Below are 13,293 nucleotides of genomic sequence, written 5' to 3'. Positions count from 1 at the left end.
AGAAAAAAAGATCGACCTACCGACCCTCCAAAATTTTTTGTCTTGGAAGGGCAACAAAACAATTTTTTTTGGCCTTATCTACACATATAAATATAAAGTTAATGTATTCTTACTGAAGCATAGCCTTAGTTTTACGTGCTGGGTCGTCCGGTCTGAAATTCTTATATTCTGCTACATCTTTCTCCATGGCTAACAACTGTGTCTGTAATTTATTGCGTAACTGTGGCAATGTGTCGCGAATATGGTTGGTCAATTGCTGTTGAGAACAAAATGAAACAATTACATGAGCAGATGATTAAAACTTGTTGTGGTTCTTCGGGGTACTACACCCCTAGCCAAATTTTTGCTTAAACTTTTATGCGTTTTCTCAAAAATTGTAACACATTGGTGACAAGTAAGATATGTATATTATAGGGGCAAGGACTACATCTACTGCACTGAAAATTCAGTAACTCAAGGCAAGTAGTTATTGATTTATTGATCAAATATTGGTTTTCCCTCATTTTTGACTGTAACTCCACAACTGTTGTCTGTGCTGAAATAAAATTTCCAGTGTAGCAGTTATAGTCCTTGCCCCTACATGTATAATATACATATCTTACTTGTCACCAATGCTCTATAATTTTTGAGAAAAATGCAAAAATAGGCACAAAATTGGACAGGGGTGTAGTACCCCCTTAAACGGATTAATGTTCAGGGCAACTGCTGAAGCAGCTAACAATTATGAGTTGACCTCATTGTTTATCAACAAAGGCAAGGGACTGGTATATCGATATGCTTCACCGAACTGCGTATAACAACTACACTGTTAAATAGCCTTATTGTGAGTGGCGGGAGTTTTAAAACCACAGGCCCTGAACAAAATATGATGTGCATGCATACTGCCAGGCAAACAACAATGGAAATTGTGATGATGCCCATGCATACTGCCAGGCAATGACGTCAGAAGTCAACTCATTTATAAAGAAACATATGCATACTTTAAATTTGTTGTGAATCTTTGTTTAAGGAATTAACATGGCTTCAAACCAGCCCTTGCAAAAATATAGGAATATTTTGAATGAAAATAGGACAGCAGAAGTTGAATACATTGGGTATCAGAGACCACAAACTAATTGTTAAGGGGGAAAGTACCAAAGATACTTTACTTTTTGCATGATGTATGCATCATTTTGGACTGACATGATATCTATAAATAATATACTGGGCAAAAACATAGGCCAGTAAATTCTGCCTGCTGACATGGAAATGTTAAATTTTACATAAAATTCACTACTGCAAATGAAAAAATGTTACTTTCCTTAAAATATAGGACTTATAGGACTATTTTGTAACAATAACATGAAATTATAGGGGGAAGGGAGTTCACAAATATAGGAAAAAATAGGAAATATCGGGTCACTTGAAGCCCTGAATTAATATTCAGGGCAACTGCTGAATGCAACTTTCAATAAAGAAACATGCACAGAATTGAAGCATGATTATTTTTAGCACACTATAATTGTATGTGAGTGTATGTTGCATTCAAAAGTTAAGCCTAATATTCATTAAAAAATGTTGTAACTTCAAAGAATGTAATTTTTAGGGAGTGGCAAATATGCAAGCACATGTTTTCAACATGGACAATTTTTCATTTTTTCATAGCTATTACATTTTGGTGGTTTTATTAATTTGTTTCATTTGATTTGTTGAAATTAACATGTTTTGCTTCTAAAATTTGCAAAATATACAATTACCATAACTGGCATGCTTGAGTAAAACTTCCCAGTTATATGTCTCTTGTATTAGTCTCTTTCAACAGTTTGCATGTGCATGTTTGTAAGTTTCGACCGCATGAAGGAGAACACTCCATTTTAGATCTTTTTTCAAAAGTTGACAATGCATGAAAACATCGTATGCAAACCCATTACATTTACATGCAGATATTAATATCAAAATAATATTATAATAATTACATCCTGTTTGAAATTCCTCCACCCTCAGTTAATAAATTATTTGCAACAGTAATTTCCTGGAATAACTATATTAACCGAGTGCTATTAATATGAAAGCTACTGCTGTACACACGGTATGCTGCCTGATATAATTATTCATATCATACTGGATTGGATAGTATGTTCTGTAATTTCAAGATTTTCACAGCCATGCACTATGATGCATTTCATTTTTCGCAATTATTCTGACATTTCCGATTTCAAGCTCCCAAGGGGAGGGTACTCAAGTTTGGTTTTGATAACGGTGTGCTGCTGAAGATTTGAAGGTAGACCCATCATGTAAGAAATTTGGACCCATGGATACACCAAAAGTTCAACTTTTCGGACAATTTAATACAAATTGTCTTAGTTTTTACTAATTTTCCCAAACATTTGGGGAGATTTCAAAAACACTGACATTTTGAAACAAGGCGGTTCTCGAACCACGAGTCTCGCCTGCTTTCGCGATCGCCTGCTTTTACGATTACTTTTGGTAGAAGTAAATGAACCTGCAACAACCCATGGCGATTTGCCTGTTCAATTTGAGCTTGATTGGACCAATATTGGAATTTGACCTTTGATCCCTAAATTTTGGTGGGTCTCGGCTGGGCACAATTACCTGGCTGATGGTGACTGTAGGCCTACCCACCAAGTCTCATGCCCATCCGACAATTTTTACTAATTTGACCTCAGATGACCCCTACTGACCCCAAAATGACCTTCCAAAATTGGGCTCTAAATGTTGACTGTACATGTCATGCCCATACAACAGTTTTTAGTCATTTGACTTCAGATGACCTCTGAGTGACCTCAGATGACCTTGTAATGACTGTCCAAAAATTTGGCTCTAAATGATGACTGTACCCACCAAGTTTCATGCCCCTGTGACAGTTTTTAGAAATTTGACCACAGATGACCCATGGGTGACCTCAGATGTCCCTGAAATGACCTTCCAAAAATTGGACTTTAAATGTTGACTGTAACCACCAAGTGTCATGCCCATGGATGACCTTTGATGATCCCAAAATGACCTTCCAACAGCATTGGCTCTAAATGTTGACTGTACCCACCAAGTTTCATGCCCATACAACAGTTTTTAGTAATTTGACCTCAGATGACCCCTGGGTGACCCCGAAATGCCCTTCCAAAAATTTGACTCTTAATGTTGACAGTGACCACTTAGTGTCATGCCCATACGACAGTTTTTAGTAATGTGACCTCAGATGACCCCTGAGTGACCTTGGATGACCCGAAATGACTTTCCAAAAACATGACTCTAAATGTTGACTGTACCCACCAAGTTTCATGCCCATATAACAGTTTCAAGTAATTTGACCTCAGATGACCCCTGGGTGACCTTGGATGACCCAAAAATGACCTTCCAAAAATTTGGCTCTAAATATTGACTGTACCCACCAAGTTTCATGCCCATACAACAGTTTTTAGTAATTTGACCTCAGATGACCCCTGGGTGACCCCGAAATGCCCTTCCAAAAATTTGACTCTTAATGTTGACTGTAACCACTAAGTGTCATGCCCGTACGAGTTTTTAGTAATTTGACCTCAGATGAACCCTGGGTGACCTTGGATGACCCCTAAATTACCTTCTGAAACTTTGACTCTAAATGTTGACTGTACCCACCAAGTTTCATGCCCATATGGCAGTTTTTAGTAATGTGACCTCAGATGACCCCTGTGTGACCTTGGATGGCCCCGAAATTACCTTCCGAAACTTTGACTCTAAATGTTGACTGTACCCACCAAGTTTCACGCCCATATGACAGTTTTTAGTAATTTGACCTCAGATGACCCTTAGGTGACCTCGGATGAACCCGAAATAACCTTCCGAAAATTTTACTCTAAATGTTGACTGTACCCACCAAGTTTCATGCCCATACGGCAGTTTTTAGTAGTTTGCGCTGAGAGGACCCCTGGGTGACCTCGGATGACCCCGAAATAATCTTCCAAACATTTTACTCTAAATGTTGACTGTACCCACCAAGTTTCATGCCCATATGACAGTTTTAGTAATTTGACCTCAGCTGACCCCTGGGTGACCTCGGATGACCCGAAATAATCTTCTGAACATTTGACTCTAAATGTTGACTGTACCCACCAAGTTTCATGCCCATACGACAGTTTTAGTAGTTTGACCTTAGATGACCCCTGGGTGACCTTGGATGACCCCGAAATAATCTTCCGAACATTTGACTCTAAATGTTGATTGTACCCACCAAGTTTCATGCTCATACGACAGTTTTAGTAATTTGACCTTAGATGACCCTGCGTGACCTCGGATGACCCCGAAAGAATCTTCCGAACATTTTACTCTAAATGTTGATTGTACCCACCAAGTTTCATGCCCATACAACAGTTTTTAGTAATTTGACCTCAGATGACCCCTGGGTGACCTCAGATGACCCCGAAATAATCTTCCGAACATTTGACTCGATGTAGCACCCCAACAGAGACATTTTTGACATAAAAACCCGTTTTAGACATTCTTTTGAAAAAATGCTTCCTTCACCCTATAAAGGTTGTTTTAAATGTACAGTTTCCTATACTTTTGTACATGAGAGACATTCTTAAAAGTCTTTTTTTGGCCTAATAACTTGGCCAACTTGGCCTACATGACCGAAATTGATATATATAATGCGCAATATAAAAACATTATTTAATTAAATTTTTGACCACCCCTCAACTTCGAGTGTGTGGGAGGGGGCCACATGGGGGGGGTGCTAGTGAATATTTGACTCGATGTAGCACCCCAACTGAGACATTTTTGACATAAAAACCCGTTTTAGACATTTTTTTGAAAAAATGCTTCCTTCACCCTAAAAAGGTTGTTTTAAATGTACAGTTTCCTATACTTTTGTACATGAGAGACATCCTTAAAAGTCTTTTTTTGGCCTAATGACTTGGCCTACATGACCGAAATTGATATATGTAATGCGCAATATAAAAACAATATTTCATTAAATTTTTGACACCCCCTCAACTTCGAGTGTGTGGGAGGGGCCACATGGGGGGGGGTGCTAGTGAATATTTGACTCGATGTAGCACCCCAACCGAGACATTTTTGACATAAAACCCGTTTTAGACATTTTTTGAAAAATGCTTCCTTCACCCTAAAAGGTTGTTTTAAATGTACAGTTTCCTATTCTTTTGTACATGAGAGACATTCTTAAGTCTTTTTTTGGCCTAATGACTTGGCCTACATGACCGAAATTGATATATGTAATGCATAATATAAAAACAATATTTCATTAAATTTTGACCCCCCAACTTTGAGTGTGGGAGGGGCCACATGGGGGGGGTACTAGTGTGCATCCTCTGGTCATACTACCCCCTACCACATTATGTTGACCGTACCCACCAAGTATCGTGCCCATACGCCAGTTTTTAGTCATTTCACCTCAGATGACCCCTGGATGACCTTTGGTGACCTTGATGCACTAACTAATACAAACTTGTTCTGTCTGGGGTGAAGATGCACCCACCCACCAAGTTTTGAGAACTTGCGACCCCTAGTCTCAGAGAAAATAGGTTTTTGCATTTTATGCATAAATTATGCAAATTAGGTACTTAATTACCATATTTTGCGCTGAAAATCGAATCGGATTGAGATCCTCTGGCCATACTACCCCCTACCACGTTTCATCATCATAGGGCTTAGGATCTTACGAATCCCCAGATACAGCTCCACAAGGCGGATTTCTTCAGATTTCCAACCATATTTGTAGAATCGTTCCGCATAAATTATGCAAATTAACAACTAAATGCGCATACTTGTCGCCGAAAAACTAATCAGGTGATCAGCAGATGTGTATCATAGCTGACACCAGGTTTCGTTACCATGCGCCTGACGGATCTTGAGATAGTCTGTCCACAAACTCCGCTATCAATTTGCGCTGATTTGCGCATAAATTATGCAAATTAGCTATGTTAATTTGCATATTTTCCCCAAAACATACGGTTACGGAGCAAACTTGGATACCCTTCCTCCCACCAAGTAGCGTCGCCGTAAGTCTTACGGTTCCCCAGATACAGCTCCGGACGGACACACATACATACACACATCCACACACACGCCCACACGCACGGACAGACAGAAATAGTGATTACTAAGTCCCATCCTGAACAAAGTTCAGGCGAGACAAAAAGGGCCCATCCATCCATATACTAAAATTGGCTTAAAAAAGGGGTCAGTGATATACCAAAATGCCAATAATGTGACCCATTTTTACAGCATGCCTCCTTGTGGCTATTTCTACATATCACCCTCCCCCACCCGGTTGAAAGCATTACAAACAAATTTTGCTCATAGTGGTGTGAGACTTCCTCAAAATAATTTTAGCATTCTACAATTATTGTTTTATTTATTCAACCTAATCTTAAACTTTTAAAACAACATTTTGATTTCAAGATTAGGTCCCCAAAATATATCAAATTCATGTACCAACAATATTACACTATTGGCACATAAGCATAGTTTGCTGAAGAATTGGTAATATGAAGTAAAACTTCTTCTAAGTAATGTTCAACTTTCATTGGTTATTTTGTTATATTTTCTTCAAATCAATCTTGGACTGATATGACAACATATTGATAAGTCACAGCCAGACCTGTAGCATACCATGGGGGGTTGTAAATGTATCCCCTTCCTCTATAAGTTTTCTGCAACAAATGTCAAAATTTTGGATAACACAAATCATGGATTTTCTGTGACATATGTCTGCTTTTGGCCAGAATGAAGATTTTTGTTGATAAAGGTCTGCATTTGGAAAATCTGCAACCCCCCCTCCCCCAACCGGAAAACTCCTAGTTATAGCCCTGGTCACAGTGTGCCATAGGAACGAGAAATTACACATCAAAAGCTGTCATTGCAGTTATAATAGCTTTATTATAGCTTTATTATAGCTTTATTATAGCTTTATTATAGCTTTATTATAGCTTTATTATAGCTTTTTTGATGATGTGCGCTGTGAGGCTGCACTCTCATGTGCTCTGTCTTTTACCATCATTTAAACAGGCACAAGACACATACACTGTTTGAAAGTTATATCATCTTGCTTCAGTTTCATCAGAGACTTTATGGACCTATATTTGTGTTGTGTTTTGGGTGATCACGCTTCAAATATTTAATTTTTCATTTTGGATTTTTCATCACTGTGTTTTTCATCTGTACCACCATTAAACACTATGCATGTGTTGGTATGTATTGGAGCTTGGATTTGCCTACATATAATAGCATCACTACTTGTTTGGACAGAACTTGCTAATGATCACCCATGGATCATGGATCAATCTACTCAAGTACCCATTAACTCAATGGCTTACTCAAGAGACTTTCTCCTATCAATCAATGAAAGTGTTAAACATCATTCACTTCCAAAGCCTGTGTTTGACACTATTTTCTCCTTGGGAATCTCAAGATTTACACCCACAAGAAGAGGAAAGAAAGGTGGCAAAAAGTATAGGCATAAACTATCAATGCCTATAGATACATCTTCAAATGGATTGTCTCTCTTTTCCCTTAACTGCCAGTCTGTCAAAACTAAATCAACTAAGGGTATAGTCACTGACTTGCTTGTTGAGCATGACATTGATATATTTGCTCTCACAGAGACCTGGATGGCTGGTGATGAATCTGATGACTTTTATGTATCCACACTTACTCCACCTGGCTATGATATATTTAATGTACCCCGAGGAGGGGTGATCCCCATGGAGGGTCGCTGTAGTGTTCAAGAAAGGCTTAAATGTTGCTTCTAAATCTGACAATAGCAATCGTCGCATTAAGAGTTTTGAGTACTGTGACATTGTGTTTACCAGTGGATCGAGATGTTTCACTCTGGTTACCATTTATAGACCCTACCGTCCCCGTAAATCGTTTTACTGCTGGAATGTTCTTTGAGGAGTTTTCACCATTTCTTCAAGACTATGCCATCTCCAAGGGCTTAATTGGTGCTTGTTGGAGACCTGAACCTTCATCTTGATGTGAGTGACGACCATGATACGCGGAGATTTGTTGACTTAACTGACAGTCTGGGTCTGATCCAGTCTGTTGTTGGCCCCACTCACCGATGTGGCCACACTCTTGATGTTGTCATTTCTCATGAAATGGACAATCTAGTAAGATCCACTCACGTCCATGACTTAATATCAGATCATGCGCTCATTTCCTGTATCCTGCACCTTGATAAGCCAAAACTACCCCAGAAACTAATAACAGCCAGGAAATTCAGATCAATTGACCCGGTCGCTTTCAAAGAGGACATTGTCATATCTGATTTATCTACCTCTCCTGCTTCCAATGTCACTGACGCTGTTATCCAGTATAATGAAACACTTTCCTGTTTGTTAGACCAACATGCACCACCCCGTACACGATCTGTGGTGCCCAGAATTCAACAGCCCTGGTTTTCGGATTCTCTACACCAGATGAAAAGAGATCGAAGAAGGGCAGAACGAAAGTGGATTGTAAGTGGCTTAACTGTTGACTTTGAGATCTTCAAAGCAATCCGAAATAAATACAACAGTTCTCTCTATCTTGCCAAATGCACTTTCTATAACAACAAGATTGTGGACTGTGGCAATGACTTCAAGACTATGTTCTCAATCATCGGTGACATCCTTCACAATAAGCAACCTTCTAAGTTTCCTGATCATGACTGTCCAGGTGTCTTAGTAAACCAATTTGCGGACTTCTTCATGTCTAAGATTGTGACTATCAGATCTAATTTACCATCTGGTGGGTCAGATGCTGCAAATTCCAATCAGCTGCAGAGGAACTTACTGTGGAACAATTTCACCACTGTGTCTGAAGCTCACGTTAAGGAGATAATTATCAAATCTCCATGTCCTTCTTGTCTGCTTGACCCTCTCCCTTCTTGGTTGGTCAAGCAACAGTTGGATGCTCTTATGCCAGCAATAACATCCATCATAAACATGTCCTTAGAGGAAGGTGTGGTCCCAGATCCTCTGAAATCTGCTATCGTAATACCTTTGCTCAAGAAACACAATCTGGACCACAATATACTTAAACACTACCGTCCTGTGAGTAACCTTCCTTACATTTCCAAAGTGCTTGAGCGTGTAGTTGCAAAACAGTTGACTGATCATATGTCCAAACACCACCTTCACGAGCCCCTTCAGTCAGCATACAAACAGTTTCACAGCACAGAAACAGCTTTGATTAAGGTCCACAATGATATCTTATGGGCTATGGAAATGCAAGGTGTCACCATACTTCTGCTGCTCGATCTCAGTAGTGCATTCGACACCATTGATCATATGGTGTTACTCACAAGACTCCAAGACATCCTCGGAATCAATAATGTTCCTTTTGACTGGTTCAAGTCATATTTGTCAAATAGGACGCATAGCGTGTGCATTAATGGAACTTTCTCCAACCTACAGTTCCTCCGCTATGGTGTGCCACAGGGTCGGTACTCGGACCGCTCCTATTTTTAATTTACATTCTCCCCATTGGCTCGGTCATTCGCAAGTATGGCATGAAACTACACATATCGCTGGACGACACTCAGATATATGTTTCCATCTGTCCTACATCAGCTGACGGTGTGAAGAGTGCTGTGGCAACACTTGAGCAATGTGTTAACGAGGTTCAGACATGGATGTCTCATAATTTCTTGAAACTCAATGCCGAAAAAACCGAAGTCATTGTGTTTGGATTCCACGCTCAGCTTGCCAAGTTCAATCTTTCATCTGTGAATATCGCTGGCATTGATATCCCTGTTCTGGGTAATCCCGTAAAGAACCTGGGGTCATGTTTGACCGCAGCATGACTATGTCTGCGCAGGTGGCTAATATTGCAAAATCTGCCAATTTCCAGCTGATTAACATTGGGCGTGCTCGTAAAATGCTAACCACCGAATCTACCAAACTTGCCATTCATACTCTTGTCACCTCAAGGCTTGACTATTGTAATAGTTTACTTGTCGGCATCAGCGAAACGCTTTTCAAGCGTCTTCAAAATATCCAGCGTACTGCTGCACGCCTAATTACTAGGAAACGCAAGTATGACTCCATCACAAATGATCTCATTGACATGCACTGGTTACCCATTAAGCAACGAGTTGATTTTAAAATCCTGGTCCTCGTTTACAAATCTTCTCACAAACAAACTCCGGATTACATTTCTGATATGCTTCATGAACAAACTGGTCGCATGACGCCTTCGCTCCACAACATCAACAACACTTTTCATTGAACAAAGAACTCAACATTCAACATTCGCGGACAGGTCTTTCTCTTGCTATGGACCCTGCATCTGGAACAAACTGCCCAAACACATCAGAAATGCAGAATCCATTGTCATTTTTAAGAAACTGGTTAAACATCACCTGTTTGGAATTGCGTATAAGCATTAACTTTCTTTGTAATTGTGTATATTTTGAATTGATATTATGTATGTATTTCTTTTCATTTGTTTGCATATGATGTTCTTTGTATGTGTCCAGCGCCTTAGTGCAAGTTTTCTTGGTTTTAGGCGCTATATAAGTTTCAGGGATTGATTGATTGATTAATATAGATCCTATATTATGACTAAGCAGCATACATGTACCTATTTCCTTTTAGAGTGGTGCATGAGTAATACAAAATATTTCCATAACTAGGTTCCAATTTTAAAAGTGAATGTGTAAATGTCATATTCTGTATTGAGTATCTAGTAAATTGTTAAATTTGCATTTCCTACACTCCACTCTCAGGAAAACTTTCTCATAATTAGTATTCTATGTACTCAGACCTCAAAGCGTCTACAGTTGTCACAAATTCCTCATGAATTTAACATTGCGATTTGCAAGCCAGGCCATGGAAATAATTTTGCTCTTCTGGGGAACTATCGAGCCAATAAGGAGCAAAAATCTGAAATTTTCTGCTAGATAAAACAATTTGCTTAACAGTACCGTATTCGTCCGAGTATAGTCCCACGTTCGAGTATAATCCCACCCCCTTTTCGAAAAAATTTCAGAAATTGTAAAAAAAAAAAAAAAAAAAATTTTTATAAGTTTTTTTTTTTTTTTGGTTTTGAGTGTCCTGGACCTAGACCTAGATGCTAGGATCATTCATGGTTGACCTAAAAAAAAAAAAAAAAAAAATCAAGATATTTTGTATTTTTAATATGAAAATTGATAATTTTTATTCATGTCATACTCTATTAATGATTTCAAAATGCATTGAATTTGAATGCATTTTGAAATCATTAATAGAGTATGACATGAAAACAAAGTATCAATTTTCATATTAAAAATACAAAATATCTTGAATTTTTTTTAATTTTTTTTTTTTAGGTCAACCATGAATGATCCTAGCATCTAGGTCCAGGGACACTCCAAAACAAGTAAAAAATAAACTTAAAAAAAAATATTAAAAAAAAAAAGAAAAATTTTCACATAAAAAACGGGTGGGACTATACTCGGACCAATACGGTAATAGGGGTAAATTAATCCTTTCTGGCTACAAAAATAGTCTTTTGATGCACTAAAAAGAGCATTGGACAAAACAAAATGAACATAAAAATTTGTTGTAATATTTTGTATTTTACCAGTCACCCTCATTATTTTCTACCGCTTCTCAAGATTTTCTGGGAACTACACTCCCACAATCATCCCTTTTTCTATGCCCTGTGATGCGAACAAGCCCAAATTCATGCCCTTTGTATTTGAAACTTTCAAAAACGATAATCAGCAAAGTTTTGGATATTCTTTACATCATTGGGCATATTCCAGCTGAAATCCATATACCCGCTATGGACAACATGACCTTAACACAGGAGGTGTAGATGTCAAATGGAATCACCCATTCAGGTAACCCCATTTGAAATCCACACTCCCTGTGTGGAAAATTAAAAGGCATGTCTTCCACAGGGGGTGTATGGATTTCAACAGGAATATCCAATTGCCACATGTGGGATACAGCACCAGGGTTGCCAAACCCGCGATTTGGTAGCCCAATTGGGCCACTTTTTCCCGCAACTTTTGACAATTTCCTGTCCCATAGAAACCAATGTTTAAGAACAAATTTGGGCGACTTTTCAACATTGGCTCCCGCGACTTCCGATAGTTTCCTGCCCCATAGAAGCCAATGGTAGAGAGAAAAATTGAGTGACTTTTCGATTATTTGACCCACGATTCAGGCTGAAATCTTTTGGCAACCCTGTACAGCACACAACCCTGGCATGCAAAGTCAATTTCCTGTGATAGTTTCCACCTAATAGTTCATTAACATGACAGTGAGTGTGATATAAAGGATCTAGGACTGGTTAAATGCTAATGCCACATATCCTTGCTTCTAGCTATCGTGTGCGGCATGTTACTTTGCAAAACTTGTCTTTCCTAAGGGCACCTTAATAAATATTTTGTCTCAAAGCTTATCACATGTTGAAAACCTAATGCAGAATACTTTATAAAATTATAAGTATCTGGACAAGCTTTGGGACAAGTTTTTTGGCACAAAAATTTGTCAGATGTTGGTTGAGAATAAATCCACACCTACAAATGATCAAATTGCACTGTCTTGATTAACCCTAAGTGGTTTTTTTTTTCATATACCAGAAAGCAGGAAATGCAGTTTCAGTACAATAAAAACATTTTTTTTACCATTTACTGTACTTCAAAGTAAACAAATTTAATGGAAAAAACGATTACACAGACAATTTAACTTCCATTTAAATAAGGTAGCATTATTCATCTTCCTTTTTCTTTCATTTCTGTCCTTCATGGCTCGAAAAAGTGGGAAATTTGGGAAGCTCCTTCCCAGGAAATGGTGTTGTTTCGAGGGAAATTCTAGTATTTGGAGGGAAATTGTGTCTTTTTGAAACCCATACTCCATGGAGCACTAAATGTGTGTATTTCTAATGGAATAAGCCCACTTTTCAGTACCTGGTTCAAAGTGTTTTCAGCAGGTATGGAGGAACACTAAATAGCTAACTCTTCCACAGGGGGAGTGTGTATTTCAAATAGAATAAGCCCACTTTTCAGTACCTGGTTAAGTGTTTTCTGCAGGTATGGCGTGCCCATCTTGTCAGCGAGGTGCCTGTAAGCTGGATGGCTGAGAAAGAATTTGCGTTCGGCTGCTAAAGCTGCTTTGATATCTTTGCGTCCTTCGATATCCTTCTGACTTCTGTTGACAACCCCGATGTAACCTGCAGACAAGGATTGCATAAAATATTCAGAAAATCAGTGACAGTGTAACAGGGACTGCCTTTTGAGGAGAGCAAGAGCAATCACTCTCTACTGCTCTCCTTAAATCTGATATAGAAGAACAATTTTTAGCTCTTCTTAGTTGACAATTC

The 13,293-nt window shown here is 38.6% G+C and overlaps 1 protein-coding gene across 4 annotated transcripts in view; it reads right to left on the bottom strand.

Annotated features, from left to right (window-relative positions):
* The window catches only part of LOC140136955 (dynamin-1-like), a 105,042-nt gene that overhangs the window by 56,018 nt on the left and 35,731 nt on the right, over positions 1–13,293 (bottom strand). For all 4 annotated transcript variants that reach the window (XR_011856793.1, XM_072158614.1, XM_072158616.1 and 1 more), the window contains exons 6-7: positions 12,983–13,143; positions 114–256 (exon numbers count right to left, since the gene is read on the bottom strand). Coding sequence is in view for 3 of the 4 variants with exons in the window: in XM_072158614.1 (XP_072014715.1) it covers positions 114–256; positions 12,983–13,143 (304 nt within the window). In the remaining variant the exon portion in view is untranslated. The remainder of the gene's footprint in view (positions 1–113; positions 257–12,982; positions 13,144–13,293) is intronic.

Source organism: Amphiura filiformis, chromosome 17 (genome assembly GCF_039555335.1).
Source record: "Amphiura filiformis chromosome 17, Afil_fr2py, whole genome shotgun sequence".
NCBI lineage: Eukaryota > Metazoa > Echinodermata > Ophiuroidea > Amphilepidida > Amphiuridae > Amphiura > Amphiura filiformis.
The sequence above is the reverse complement of the archived record's forward strand: the minus strand, read 5'-3'. Positions and strand labels throughout refer to the sequence as shown.